Genomic DNA, 15901 nt, shown 5'->3' on the forward strand with positions numbered 1-15901 from the left:
TATAAATAATTATGAACTATTTATCAAGCTCATTTCTATAATGTCAAACATTTTTGTCTAAAATTTGATAATAAATAAAGATAATGGCCAAAACATAAATCATAAATCATATAATGGTATTAAGCTTTCTGAATAAGAAGAGCTCATTGCACCAAAATTCACCATACAACCAACTTTCCCTTTTATCCCACAGTTGGGAATACCTCTTTGTAATTTCTTCCATGTCTACCATAGACATTGCCATCACTTCTACATTAGTGTTCTCTCTAGTTCCTATATTTCTTATTGGACAACCAAAAATTCTTACTTTCTGAAGTGCCTTCAGATCCATATAACTCTTTGGTAATATATTTAATGTTGTACATGCCATTATAGTAAATATTTGAAGTGAAGCCATTGCACCTTTCTCTATTACAGGCAACTCCTTTAATGTAGGTAGCCAAGCAAGAGAAAATGTTTCCAGAAGAGGAAATGCTCCTTTGTGACCAAATTCTGTTGGAAACTTACTTACTCTAGGACATTCAATGATCTCCAATTGCCTCAAACCCTTGAGTTTATGTAGATGTGGAAGTTCTTCCAAGAAATGACAACCAACAAATTTAAGATAGCCCAAATATTGAAAGTCATAAAAATTATAATCCATTTTAACCAAGTGAAAGTATTCTAATAATACCACTCTTCTCAATTTTGACATGTTTCTTATATCGTTGGGTAGAATTTCCAGCTTCAATGTGAGGGAGTTCATTTGAGTCATCTTTCCCAGTGTGCCCTCACTAATAATTTCCCCATTTTTTTGTAGTTGTAATGTTTTAAGTTGTGTTAAACTTGCCAAATTGTTGATAGAAGCTGTTTTTTTTCCATCTGGTATCCTTATCTTTCTTCCAAAGAACCTTGCAACCGTAAGTTTCTTGAACTATTTATCAAGCTCATTTCTATAATGTCAAACATTTTTGTCTAAAATTTGATAATAAATAAAGATAATGGCCAAAACATAAATCATAAATCATATAATGGTATTAAGCTTTCTGAATAAGAAGAGCTCATTGCACCAAAATTCACCATACAACCAACTTTCCCTTTTATCCCACAGTTGGGAATACCTCTTTGTAATTTCTTCCATGTCTACCATAGACATTGCCATCACTTCTACATTAGTGTTCTCTCTAGTTCCTATATTTCTTATTGGACAACCAAAAATTCTTACTTTCTGAAGTGCCTTCAGATCCATATAACTCTTTGGTAATATATTTAATGTTGTACATGCCATTATAGTAAATATTTGAAGTGAAGCCATTGCACCTTTCTCTATTATAGGCAACTCCTTTAATGTAGGTAGCCAAGCAAGAGAAAATGTTTCCAGAAGAGGAAATGCTCCTTTGTGACCAAATTCTGTTGGAAACTTACTTACTCTAGGACATTCAATGATCTCCAATTGCCTCAAACCCTTGAGTTTATGTAGATGTGGAAGTTCTTCCAAGAAATGACAACCAACAAATTTAAGATAGCCCAAATATTGAAAGTCATAAAAATTATAATCCATTTTAACCAAGTGAAAGTATTCTAATAATACCACTCTTCTCAATTTTGACATGTTTCTTATATCGTTGGGTAGAATTTCCAGCTTCAATGTGAGGGAGTTCATTTGAGTCATCTTTCCCAGTGTGCCCCCACTAATAATTTCCCCATTTTTTTGTAGTTGTAATGTTTTAAGTTGTGTTAAACTTGCCAAATTGTTGATAGAAGCTGTTTTTTTTCCATCTGGTATCCTTATCTTTCTTCCAAAGAACCTTGCAACCGTAAGTTTCCAAATTTTCCAAAGAGGTAAGCCCTGAGATACTGGGAGGTAGAAATTGCAGATCTCTACATCCCTCCAAGCTTAATTTCCTTAAAGATCTCAGCATATGGATGGCGGACGGTAATTCTTGGATGGCAGAATAGGAAAGATCAAGGATCTCCAGACTTACAAGACTGGTAAAAGATGCAGGTAAAACCTATTGATGGGTATGTGTCTTAAACCCAAATATATTAGCTACTCCAAACACCCAAAACTCTTTGGCAATGATTTCAATGACGTTCCACTTAAAGAGAACGCCTTAAGGGATATCATACTCCTGACACCCTTGTTGGGATCTTTGTTAAATATGGATTTCCACTGAGAAGCAATGAGCATATTTCTGTAGACGATGTGATTAAGCCAAATGCGGCCCAAACACTCATTTTCATTCACAGCTGTCAAACCCTTACCCACACGGCAGTAGAAATTTTCTTCCTCCTCTGCGATTCGGATTGCCATATCACGCAGGGAGTCATGCACCCTGAAACAGAGTACTTGCCCATCAAAGTCTCTCATCATTGGCTCGATCAAACAACGATCTGCTAAAATGTTGAGATAATATCTTCCCAGCTTGAATGGATCATAAGCGGGTCGATGCTCATGTTCCAACGTCTTCTTGGCAAGTAAGCCTTCCCCTATCCATACCTGAATCGCCAACTGGACATGAACGACTGTGTCTTCCAAGATGTTTGCAGCTACACATAAAAAGCATAATTGCAGGTCAGCATCCTCATAGCCGAGTGCATCATAACTCAACCTAACAGAATTGTACACACTGTCCACATTTGGCAGCCTTTGGACAGCCCATTCCCACTGTTGTGGATGAGTACTCCTGGCCATTGCCCTGCCAACCACTTTGATAGCGAGGGGAAGCCCTTTGCACCTTTTACACACAATCTTGGCTTTTCCCTCTTCTATGTTTGCTGGCAGATTTCCATATAAAAAGCACAATTGCAGGTCAGCATCCTCATAGCCGAGTGCATCATAACTCAACCTAACACAATTGTATACAGTGTCCACGTTTGGCAGCCTTTGGACAACCCATTCCCACTGTTGTGGATGAGTACTTCTGGCCATTGCCCTGCCAACCACTTTGATAGCGAGGGGAAGCCCTCTGCACCTTTTACACACAAGATTGGCTTTTCCCTCTTCTATGTTTGCTGGCAGATTTCCATTATTATATGGAAAAGTGTGACAAGCAAACAACATCCAACTCTCATCTTCCGACAAATCCTCCATTGTTATTGTGTATTTATCTGCGACACCTGTTTTTAAGAGTGCAACGCGATCCCTGGAACTGACAATGACTTTGGAGGTGGAGTGGTTCCTTACAGGGCACAGTACACCTAATTCCTCTAACAATTCTGCAACATTCCATCCCCATACATCATCTAAGAAGAGAATAAGCCCGGTGCTCTGGTGCACTGTCTGATTCAACCATTGCTTTACCTCTTCTTCGTTCATATTTTCGCCAAAATTTACCTTTTTTTGTGTGGCTATTTGGGTAAGGAGTGCATTTCTAAGACTTTTAAAAGAGGGACTTTGGGAAAGAGTGAGCCAAAGTAATAAACCATCCTTAGAATTACTGCGTACCTTTTGGCTATTGAAGAGCGTCTTCAAAAGAAGAGTTTTTCCGGAACTTTTCGAGAATCGAAAATGCTTTATCCTGTCCCACTATAAGGGGCTCTTCGATCAATTTCATCTTTGCAGAGCCTGTTGGAACAACAGGGCCATGGGAAGTACTTGAAGAAGAATTTCATCTTTGCAAAGCATGTTGGAACAACAAGGCCATGGGAAGTACTTGAAGAAGAAGAGCTCATTGCACCAAAATTCACCATACAACCAACTTTTCCTTTTATCCCACAATTGGGAATATCTCTTTGTAATTTCTGCCATGTCTACCATAGACATTGCCATCACTTCTACATTAGTGTTCTCTCTAGTTCCTATATTTCTTATTGGACAACCAAAAATTCTTACTTTTTGAAGTGTCTTCAGATCCATATAACTCTCTGGTAATATATTTAATGTTGTACATGCCATTATAGTAAATATTTTAAGTGAAGCCATTGCACCTTTCTCTATTACAGGCAACTCCTTTAATGTAGGTAGCCAAGCAAGAGAAAATGTTTCCAGAAGAGGAAATGCTCCTTTGCGACCAAATTTTGTTGGAAACAAACTTATTCTAGGACATTCAATGATCTCCAATTGCCTCAAACCCTTGAGTTTATGTAGATGTGGAAGTTCTTCCAAGAAATGACAACCAACAAATTTAAGATAGCCCAAATATTGAAAGTCATAAAAATTATAATCCATTTTAACCAAGTGAAAGTATTCTAATAATACCAGTCTTCTCAATTTTGACATGTTTCTTATATTGTTGGGTAGAATTTCCAGCTTTATGAGTGACAATGTGAGGGATTTCATTTGAGTCATCTTTCCCAGGGTGCCATCACTAATAATTTCCTCATTATTTTGTAGTTGTAATGTTTTAAGTTGTGTTAAACTTGCCAATTTGTTGATAGAAGCTGTTTTTTTTCCATCTGGTATCCTTATCTTTCTTCCAAAAAAGCCTTGCAACCATAAGTTTCCAAATGCTCCAAAGAGGTAAGCCCTGAGATACAGGGAGGTAGAAATTGCAGATCTCTACATCCCTCCAAGATTAATTTCCTTAAAGATCACAACATGTGGATGGCGAACGGTAATTCTTGGATGGCAGAATAGGAAAGATCAAGGATCTCCAGATTTACAAGACTGGTAAAAGATGCAGGTAATGTATTGATGGGCATGTGTCTTAAACCCAAATATATTAGCTGCTCCAAACACCCAATACTCTTTGGCAATGATTTCAATGACGTCCCACTTAAAGAGAACGCCTTAAGGGAGATCATACTCCTGACCACCCTTGTTGGGATCTTTGTTAAATATGGATTTCCACTGAGAAGCAATGAGCATATCTGTGTAGACAATGTGATTAGGGGAAAGAAGTCAATCTGTTCTCACTCAAAAAAATCCGAATGCGGCCGAAACACTCATTTTCATTCACAGCTGTCAAACCATTACCCACACGGCAGTAGAAATTTTCTTCCTCCTCTGCGATTCGGATTGCCATATCACGTAGGGAGTCATGCACCCTGAAACAGAGTACTTTCCCATCAAAGTCTCTCATCATTGGCTCGATCAAACAACGATCTGCTAAAATGTTGAGATAATATCTTCCCAGCTCGAATGGATCATAAGCGGGTCGATGCTCATGTTCCAATGTCTTCTTGGCAATTAAGCCTTCCCCTATCCATACCTAAATCGCCAACTGGACATGAACGACTGCGTCTTCCAAGATGTTTGCAGCTACACATAAAAAGCACAATTGCAGGTCAGCATCCTCATAGCCGAGTGCATCATAACTTAACCTAACAGAATTGTACACACTGCCCACATTTGGCAGCCTTTGGACAGCTCATTCTCATTGTTGTGGATGATTACTCCCGGCCATTGCCCTGCCTACCACTTTGATAGCGAGGGGAAGCCCTTTGCACCTTTTACACACAAGCTTGGCTTTTCCCTCTTCTATGCTTGCTGGCAGATTTCCATATAAATAGCACAATTGCAGGTCAGTATCCTCATATCCAAGTGCATCATAACTCAACCTAACACAATTGTACACACTGTCCACGTTTGGTAGCCTTTGGACAGCCCATTCCCACTGTCGTGGATGAGTACTCCCGGCCATTGCCCTGCCAACCACTTTGATAGTGAGGGGAAGCCCTCTGCACCTTTTAGACACAAGCTTGGCTTTTCCCTCTTCTATGTTTGCTGGCAGATTTCCATTATTATATGGAAAAGTGTGACAAGCAAACAACTTCCAACTCTCATCTTCCGACAAGTCCTCCATTGTTATTGTGTATTTATCTGCGACACCTGTTTTTAAGAGTGCAGCGCAAACCCTGGAACTGACAATGACTTTGGAGGTGGAGTGGTTCCTTACAGGGCACAGTACACCTAATTCCTCTAACAATTCTGTAGCATTGCATCCCCATACATCATCTAAGAACAGAATAAGCCCGGTGCTCTGGTGCACTGTCTGATTCAACCATCGCTTTACCTCTTCTTCGTTCATATTTTCGCCCAAATTTACATTTTTTGTGTGGCTATTTGGGTACGGAGTGCATTTCTAAGACTTGTAAAAGAGGGAATTTGGGAAACAGTGAGCCAAAGTAATAAACCATCCTTAGAATTACTGCGTACCTTTTGGCTATTGAAGAGCGTCTTCAAAAGAAGAGTTTTTTCGGATCCACCCTTGTCAACAACACCAGCTTTTCGAGAATCGAAAATGCTTTATCTTGTCCCACTATAAGGGGCTCTTCGATCAATTTCATCTTTTCAGAACCTGTTGGAACAACAGGGCCATGGGAAGTACTTGAAGAAGAAGAGCTCATTGCACCAAAATTCACCATACAACCAACTTTCCCTTTTATCTCACAATTGGGAATATCTCTTTGTAATTTCTTCCATGTCTACCATAGACATTGCCATCACTTCTACATTAGTGTTCTCTCTAGTTCCTATATTTCTTATTGGACAACCAAAAATTCTTACTTTCTGAAGTGTCTTCAGATCCATATAACTCTCTGGTAATATATTTAATGTTGTACATGCCATTATATTAAATATTTTAAGTGAAGCCATTGCACCTTTCTCTATTACAGGCAACTCCTTTAATGTATGTAGCCAAGCAAGAGAAAATGTTTCCAGAAGAGGAAATGCTCCTTTGTGACCAAATTCTGTTGGAAACAAACTTACTCTAGGACATTCAATGATCTCCAATTGCCTCAAACCCTTGAGTTTATGTAGATCCAGCATGCCAGGGTTGATTAAATTTCGAAAGTCAATTAAATAGTCAAAAGTTTTAAAGTTGTTGACTAGATTTGTAGAGTAAGTGAAATAGTCAAAAGGCGCTTTAAGTGACTGCTAGAATCAAAGGTTGTTTCCGAATGAGCACGAGCTAGCAGAGCCGCCCGTGATATTTCCGGAGGCGTTTATCGAGGCGGAGTGTCGATTCGTTTCGAACCAACGAGTGTGGTTCATCTTCAGGACGAGTTGAAGAACCAGATCAGGGCTACATGTTAAATAGGGAGAGCAGGTCATCCAGTGGCTATATTTCACTGGGAGACGACTAAATTTGACTAGGCAACTAGACTGGACCAATGACTACTAAGTAACGGCTACGATTGACTAGGAAACAAGACCAAGGGATAAGAAAGGAAAAATTAATTAGTTAATTAAATTTTGCAGTTATATTACCATAACTATTAAGAGAATGAATTAAAAAACTATTAAAATTCCTTATTATTATTATTATTATTATTATTATTATTATTATTATTTAGACAAATGGTTAGTTAATTAGTTTAAGGGTTACTTTGTTATGTTTATTAAATATTCTAGAACCATAACCTATTAATAGGTCCATCAAATATTGTTAAATCCAACTAAATGAATAAAACATATATCAATGAAATAAATAATATTTAAATTAGTTAAATACAGATATCATACTAAATTAAAGGAATTGGATAATTAACAATTTTAACCACTTAATTATATATATATATATATATATATATATATATATATATATATATATATATATATATAAGTATAATTGTCCCTTAATTACTAAGTGAATAATAATAATAATAATAATAATAATAATAATAATAATAGTGGTAGTAGTAGTAGTAGTAGTAATAATAATAATTATAATAATAAAAATAATAATAATAAGCTTTCTCATAATAAGAGGGTTGTTAATCTCTCAAATTTTTCTTTTCCTCCTTCCGTCTTTAGCCTTCTAGAGAAGGGTCTTAATTTTGCCCTCGCCCCCAAGAAGATCCCAATAGAAGAAATTATGTGTGACGTAGAGTTTGGGATCAGAAGCTTGCCCGATAATATTAAGGACATGATTAGGCAAGACTATGTTGTTGTCCTTAGGAAGGCAAAGCCCCCTAGGAGAAACATTAGAAAGGCTGAATTTGAGGCCCTCAAATCCCTGAACCAAAACAAGGATATTGTGGTCCTCAAAGTCGACAAAGGAGGGCTTGCTATCATCCTTAATAAGGAGGATTATCGTCAGAAAATGTTGGACCATCTTTGTAACAGTGGCAGCTATAAAAATCTTAGCAAAAATCCCCTGAAGAAGGTCTCCTGAACTGTTTCTCTACCTACTATATCGAGCAATTCTGTGGGTTCCTTTTGCCACAAGCTTATTGAGAGTAGCCCCATCATTCCTTGGATCTATGGTCTTCCAAAGATTCACAAAGAAGGGGCGGCCCCAAGACTGATTTTCAATACCACAGGTGGCCCAACCTACCTCCTTGCTAAATACCTTGCCTTGAAGTTTAAACCCCTTGTTGGCCTTACAGAGTCATTCATCAAAGACTCTTCATCCTTTGTTAAAGAGCTTAAAGACTTAAAATTTGACACTGAGGACATTCTTATGAGTTTCGATGTGGTTTCCTTTTATACTTACATTCCTATAAGGGAGGCCATTGAGGTCATCAGCTGCCTTGCTGATCTTGATATCGCTCATTTAGTAGAAGTTTGTCTCACTTCCACTTTTTTTAGCTTTGAAGGGGAATTCTATGAACAAACCTGTGGGGTTTCCATGGGCTCACCCCTATCCCGGTCATTGCTAATCTCTTTATGGAAGAATTTGAATCCAAAGCTTTGGCCTTGGCTCGTCTCTTGCCCAAACTCTGGAAGAGGTTTGTTGACAATACTAATGTCATCTGGTCTCATGGCTAAGAAGAAGTTGACCATTTTTTCCAGCATCTCAACAATCAATCCCCTTCCATAAAATTTACTATGGAACAAGAGGTTGATAGGTGTTTACCTTTCCTTGATGTTTTCATTTCTAAGAATGATGATGGTTCTTTCTCCCACCAAGTATTTAGGAAGAAAACTCACACTGAGCAGTATCTTCATGCTAGCTCCTACCATTTCCCTACTCAGAAGTTGGGTGTCCTCAACAAACTTGTGACTCGTGCACTGAGAATCTCCAATGAAAAGAAGCTCAAAAGGGAGAAAGACCATCTCCTTAACGTCTTTGTAAATAATGGTTATAGTAGGTAGCAAGGTCTGAAATATTTCCTAAAAGCCAGTAAAGGTCCCAAGGCTAAGGGAGACCCTAAGGATTGAGTCTCAGGGGTTCATCTCCCTTTCATCTAGGGGACCATGGATAAAATTGTGAGGATCCTCAAAAAGCATAATGTTCCCTCTACCTTTAGACCCCTTAGCACCATCTATAGGTCCCTAAGGTCTGTGAAAGACCCCATTGACCCCAAGGACATGAAAGGTGTCTACGTTATTCCTTGCTGATGTAGGACCCCCTATGTTGGTGAGACGAGGCGTTCTATTAATCAAAGGATTCACGAACACTCAGCTGACATTAAACATGGGAGGACCAGGTCTTCCACCTTGGCAAAACATGCAGAAAAAACCAAGCATCACATATGCATTAAGGAGGCCCAGGTCATTGCCAAGATTACTCCCTTTCATCACCAGAAATTTAGAGAGGCCATTGAAATTGAGAGAAGACCAAGAACTCTCAATAGAGATGATGGCTAGAAGATTAGCAATTGTTGGATCCATGCCCTTTCTTCCTAGTTGGCCCCCTTTTCTCACCTCGTACCCCCATCCCTTGGTTGTCCTTTGCTTTGAGGTCCTGTTTGTTTTTTACCCCTTCTCTTCCTAGTCATCTGTTTTCCTTTTTTTCCTTCTCGTCTCTTGGGCTTTTATGCATTTTTAGGGTTTTTTTTTCACTCTTTCTAGTTTAAAATTTTAGAACTAAATGTTTAAGTAGGTTATAAAATCCTTTTTAACATAATACCTATTATTGTTTGTTCCTAAACATTGTTGGTAGGATTCCAAAGGTATGATTTTTTACCAACCCTAGTTCCTATATTTCTTATTGGACAACCAAAAATTCTTACTTTCTGAAGTGCCTTCAGATCCATATAACTCTTTGGTAATATATTTAATGTTGTACATGCCATTATAGTAAATATTTGAAGTGAAGCCATTGCACCTTTCTCTATTACAGGCAACTCCTTTAATGTAGGTAGCCAAGCAAGAGAAAATGTTTCCAGAAGAGGAAATGCTCCTTTGTGACCAAATTCTGTTGGAAACTTACTTACTCTAGGACATTCAATGATCTCCAATTGCCTCAAACCCTTGAGTTTATGTAGATGTGGAAGTTCTTCCAAGAAATGACAACCAACAAATTTAAGATAGCCCAAATATTGAAAGTCATAAAAATTATAATCCATTTTAACCAAGTGAAAGTATTCTAATAATACCAGTCTTCTCAATTTTGACATGTTTCTTATATCGTTGGGTAGAATTTCCAGCTTCAATGTGAGGGAGTTCATTTGAGTCATCTTTCCCAGTGTGCCCTCACTAATAATTTCCCCATTTTTTTGTAGTTGTAATGTTTTAAGTTGTGTTAAACTTGCCAAATTGTTGATAGAAGCTGTTTTTTTTTCCATCTGGTATCCTTATCTTTCTTCCAAAGAACCTTGCAACCGTAAGTTTCTTGAACTATTTATCAAGCTCATTTCTATAATGTCAAACATTTTTGTCTAAAATTTGATAATAAATAAAGATAATGGCCAAAACATAAATCATAAATCATATAATGGTATTAAGCTTTCTGAATAAGAAGAGCTCATTGCACCAAAATTCACCATACAACCAACTTTCCCTTTTATCCCACAGTTGGGAATACCTCTTTGTAATTTCTTCCATGTCTACCATAGACATTGCCATCACTTCTACATTAGTGTTCTCTCTAGTTCCTATATTTCTTATTGGACAACCAAAAATTCTTACTTTCTGAAGTGCCTTCAGATCCATATAACTCTTTGGTAATATATTTAATGTTGTACATGCCATTATAGTAAATATTTGAAGTGAAGCCATTGCACCTTTCTCTATCATAGGCAACTCCTCTAATGTAGGTAGCCAAGCAAGAGAAAATGTTTCCAGAAGAGGAAATGCTCCTTTGTGACCAAATTCTGTTGGAAACTTACTTACTCTAGGACATTCAATGATCTCCAATTGCCTCAAACCCTTGAGTTTATGTAGATGTGGAAGTTCTTCCAAGAAATGACAACCAACAAATTTAAGATAGCCCAAATATTGAAAGTCATAAAAATTATAATCCATTTTAACCAAGTGAAAGTATTCTAATAATACCAGTCTTCTCAATTTTGACATGTTTCTTATATCGTTGGGTAGAATTTCCAGCTTCAATGTGAGGGAGTTCATTTGAGTCATCTTTCCCAGTGTGCCCTCACTAATAATTTCCCCATTTTTTTGTAGTTGTAATGTTTTAAGTTGTGTTAAACTTGCCAAATTGTTGATAGAAGCTGTTTTTTTTTCCATCTGGTATCCTTATCTTTCTTCCAAAGAACCTTGCAACCGTAAGTTTCCAAATTTTCCAAAGAGGTAAGCCCTGAGATACTGGGAGGTAGAAATTGCAGATCTCTACATCCCTCCAAGCTTAATTTCCTTAAAGATCTCAGCATATGGATGGCGGACGGTAATTCTTGGATGGCAGAATAGGAAAGATCAAGGATCTCCAGACTTACAAGACTGGTAAAAGATGCAGGTAAAACCTATTGATGGGTATGTGTCTTAAACCCAAATATATTAGCTGCTCCAAACACCCAAAACTCTTTGGCAATGATTTCAATGACGTTCCACTTAAAGAGAACGCCTTAAGGGATATCATACTCCTGACACCCTTGTTGGGATCTTTGTTAAATATGGATTTCCACTGAGAAGCAATGAGCATATTTCTGTAGACGATGTGATTAAGCCAAATGCGGCCCAAACACTCATTTTCATTCACAGCTGTCAAACCCTTACCCACACGGCAGTAGAAATTTTCTTCCTCCTCTGCGATTCGGATTGCCATATCACGCAGGGAGTCATGCACCCTGAAACAGAGTACTTGCCCATCAAAGTCTCTCATCATTGGCTCGATCAAACAACGATCTGCTAAAATGTTGAGATAATATCTTCCCAGCTTGAATGGATCATAAGCGGGTCGATGCTCATGTTCCAACGTCTTCTTGGCAAGTAAGCCTTCCCCTATCCATACCTGAATCGCCAACTGGACATGAACGACTGTGTCTTCCAAGATGTTTGCAGCTACACATAAAAAGCATAATTGCAGGTCAGCATCCTCATAGCCGAGTGCATCATAACTCAACCTAACAGAATTGTACACACTGTCCACATTTGGCAGCCTTTGGACAGCCCATTCCCACTGTTGTGGATGAGTACTCCTGGCCATTGCCCTGCCAACCACTTTGATAGCGAGGGGAAGCCCTTTGCACCTTTTACACACAATCTTGGCTTTTCCCTCTTCTATGTTTGCTGGCAGATTTCCATATAAAAAGCACAATTGCAGGTCAGCATCCTCATAGCCGAGTGCATCATAACTCAACCTAACACAATTGTATACAGTGTCCACGTTTGGCAGCCTTTGGACAACCCATTCCCACTGTTGTGGATGAGTACTTCTGGCCATTGCCCTGCCAACCACTTTGATAGCGAGGGGAAGCCCTCTGCACCTTTTACACACAAGATTGGCTTTTCCCTCTTCTATGTTTGCTGGCAGATTTCCATTATTATATGGAAAAGTGTGACAAGCAAACAACATCCAACTCTCATCTTCCGACAAATCCTCCATTGTTATTGTGTATTTATCTGCGACACCTGTTTTTAAGAGTGCAACGCGATCCCTGGAACTGACAATGACTTTGGAGGTGGAGTGGTTCCTTACAGGGCACAGTACACCTAATTCCTCTAACAATTCTGCAACATTCCATCCCCATACATCATCTAAGAAGAGAATAAGCCCGGTGCTCTGGTGCACTGTCTGATTCAACCATTGCTTTACCTCTTCTTCGTTCATATTTTCGCCAAAATTTACCTTTTTTTGTGTGGCTATTTGGGTAAGGAGTGCATTTCTAAGACTTTTAAAAGAGGGACTTTGGGAAAGAGTGAGCCAAAGTAATAAACCATCCTTAGAATTACTGCGTACCTTTTGGCTATTGAAGAGCGTCTTCAAAAGAAGAGTTTTTCCGGAACTTTTCGAGAATCGAAAATGCTTTATCCTGTCCCACTATAAGGGGCTCTTCGATCAATTTCATCTTTGCAGAGCCTGTTGGAACAACAGGGCCATGGGAAGTACTTGAAGAAGAATTTCATCTTTGCAAAGCATGTTGGAACAACAAGGCCATGGGAAGTACTTGAAGAAGAAGAGCTCATTGCACCAAAATTCACCATACAACCAACTTTTCCTTTTATCCCACAATTGGGAATATCTCTTTGTAATTTCTGCCATGTCTACCATAGACATTGCCATCACTTCTACATTAGTGTTCTCTCTAGTTCCTATATTTCTTATTGGACAACCAAAAATTCTTACTTTTTGAAGTGTCTTCAGATCCATATAACTCTCTGGTAATATATTTAATGTTGTACATGCCATTATAGTAAATATTTTAAGTGAAGCCATTGCACCTTTCTCTATTACAGGCAACTCCTTTAATGTAGGTAGCCAAGCAAGAGAAAATGTTTCCAGAAGAGGAAATGCTCCTTTGCGACCAAATTTTGTTGGAAACAAACTTATTCTAGGACATTCAATGATCTCCAATTGCCTCAAACCCTTGAGTTTATGTAGATGTGGAAGTTCTTCCAAGAAATGACAACCAACAAATTTAAGATAGCCCAAATATTGAAAGTCATAAAAATTATAATCCATTTTAACCAAGTGAAAGTATTCTAATAATACCAGTCTTCTCAATTTTGACATGTTTCTTATATTGTTGGGTAGAATTTCCAGCTTTATGAGTGACAATGTGAGGGATTTCATTTGAGTCATCTTTCCCAGGGTGCCATCACTAATAATTTCCTCATTATTTTGTAGTTGTAATGTTTTAAGTTGTGTTAAACTTGCCAATTTGTTGATAGAAGCTGTTTTTTTTCCATCTGGTATCCTTATCTTTCTTCCAAAAAAGCCTTGCAACCATAAGTTTCCAAATGCTCCAAAGAGGTAAGCCCTGAGATACAGGGAGGTAGAAATTGCAGATCTCTACATCCCTCCAAGATTAATTTCCTTAAAGATCACAACATGTGGATGGCGAACGGTAATTCTTGGATGGCAGAATAGGAAAGATCAAGGATCTCCAGATTTACAAGACTGGTAAAAGATGCAGGTAATGTATTGATGGGCATGTGTCTTAAACCCAAATATATTAGCTGCTCCAAACACCCAATACTCTTTGGCAATGATTTCAATGACGTCCCACTTAAAGAGAACGCCTTAAGGGAGATCATACTCCTGACCACCCTTGTTGGGATCTTTGTTAAATATGGATTTCCACTGAGAAGCAATGAGCATATCTGTGTAGACAATGTGATTAGGGGAAAGAAGTCAATCTGTTCTCACTCAAAAAAATCCGAATGCGGCCGAAACACTCATTTTCATTCACAGCTGTCAAACCATTACCCACACGGCAGTAGAAATTTTCTTCCTCCTCTGCGATTCGGATTGCCATATCACGTAGGGAGTCATGCACCCTGAAACAGAGTACTTTCCCATCAAAGTCTCTCATCATTGGCTCGATCAAACAACGATCTGCTAAAATGTTGAGATAATATCTTCCCAGCTCGAATGGATCATAAGCGGGTCGATGCTCATGTTCCAATGTCTTCTTGGCAATTAAGCCTTCCCCTATCCATACCTAAATCGCCAACTGGACATGAACGACTGCGTCTTCCAAGATGTTTGCAGCTACACATAAAAAGCACAATTGCAGGTCAGCATCCTCATAGCCGAGTGCATCATAACTTAACCTAACAGAATTGTACACACTGCCCACATTTGGCAGCCTTTGGACAGCTCATTCTCATTGTTGTGGATGATTACTCCCGGCCATTGCCCTGCCTACCACTTTGATAGCGAGGGGAAGCCCTTTGCACCTTTTACACACAAGCTTGGCTTTTCCCTCTTCTATGCTTGCTGGCAGATTTCCATATAAATAGCACAATTGCAGGTCAGTATCCTCATATCCAAGTGCATCATAACTCAACCTAACACAACTGTACACACTGTCCACGTTTGGTAGCCTTTGGACAGCCCATTCCCACTGTCGTGGATGAGTACTCCCGGCCATTGCCCTGCCAACCACTTTGATAGTGAGGGGAAGCCCTCTGCACCTTTTAGACACAAGCTTGGCTTTTCCCTCTTCTATGTTTGCTGGCAGATTTCCATTATTATATGGAAAAGTGTGACAAGCAAACAACTTCCAACTCTCATCTTCCGACAAGTCCTCCATTGTTATTGTGTATTTATCTGCGACACCTGTTTTTAAGAGTGCAGCGCAAACCCTGGAACTGACAATGACTTTGGAGGTGGAGTGGTTCCTTACAGGGCACAGTACACCTAATTCCTCTAACAATTCTGTAGCATTGCATCCCCATACATCATCTAAGAACAGAATAAGCCCGGTGCTCTGGTGCACTGTCTGATTCAACCATCGCTTTACCTCTTCTTCGTTCATATTTTCGCCCAAATTTACATTTTTTGTGTGGCTATTTGGGTACGGAGTGCATTTCTAAGACTTGTAAAAGAGGGAATTTGGGAAACAGTGAGCCAAAGTAATAAACCATCCTTAGAATTACTGCGTACCTTTTGGCTATTGAAGAGCGTCTTCAAAAGAAGAGTTTTTTCGGATCCACCCTTGTCAACAACACCAGCTTTTCGAGAATCGAAAATGCTTTATCCTGTCCCACTATAAGGGGCTCTTCGATCAATTTCATCTTTTCAGAACCTGTTGGAACAACAGGGCCATGGGAAGTACTTGAAGAAGAAGAGCTCATTGCACCAAAATTCACCATACAACCAACTTTCCCTTTTATCTCACAATTGGGAATATCTCTTTGTAATTTCTTCCATGTCTACCATAGACATTGCCATCACTTCTACATTAG

General features: G+C 38.8%; 3 protein-coding genes across 3 annotated transcripts; all 3 read right to left on the reverse strand.

The window, feature by feature from the left end:
* Positions 1 to 5297: 5297 nt before the first annotated feature.
* LOC149170442 (putative disease resistance protein At5g43730) lies at positions 5298 to 5951 on the reverse strand. The gene has a single exon (XM_089425587.1). The coding sequence runs from the start codon at positions 5949 to 5951 to the stop codon at positions 5298 to 5300; it is 654 nt and encodes a 217-aa protein (XP_089281713.1).
* A 5529-nt stretch (positions 5952 to 11480) lies between these two features.
* Positions 11481 to 12818, reverse strand: LOC149170443 (putative disease resistance protein At1g61300). Its single transcript, XM_089425589.1, has one exon. The coding sequence runs from the start codon at positions 12816 to 12818 to the stop codon at positions 11481 to 11483; it is 1338 nt and encodes a 445-aa protein (XP_089281715.1).
* Positions 12819 to 14817: 1999 nt separating this feature from the next.
* On the reverse strand, positions 14818 to 15471 carry LOC149170444 (putative disease resistance protein At5g43730). The gene has a single exon (XM_089425590.1). It carries the CDS (start codon positions 15469 to 15471, stop codon positions 14818 to 14820), a length of 654 nt encoding a protein of 217 aa, XP_089281716.1.
* Positions 15472 to 15901: the final 430 nt, after the last annotated feature.

This window comes from Pinus tabuliformis, chromosome 4_2 (genome assembly GCF_031772625.1).
Source record: "Pinus tabuliformis cultivar Carrire ecotype Pingquan chromosome 4_2, CPIR1, whole genome shotgun sequence".
NCBI lineage: Eukaryota > Viridiplantae > Streptophyta > Pinopsida > Pinales > Pinaceae > Pinus > Pinus tabuliformis.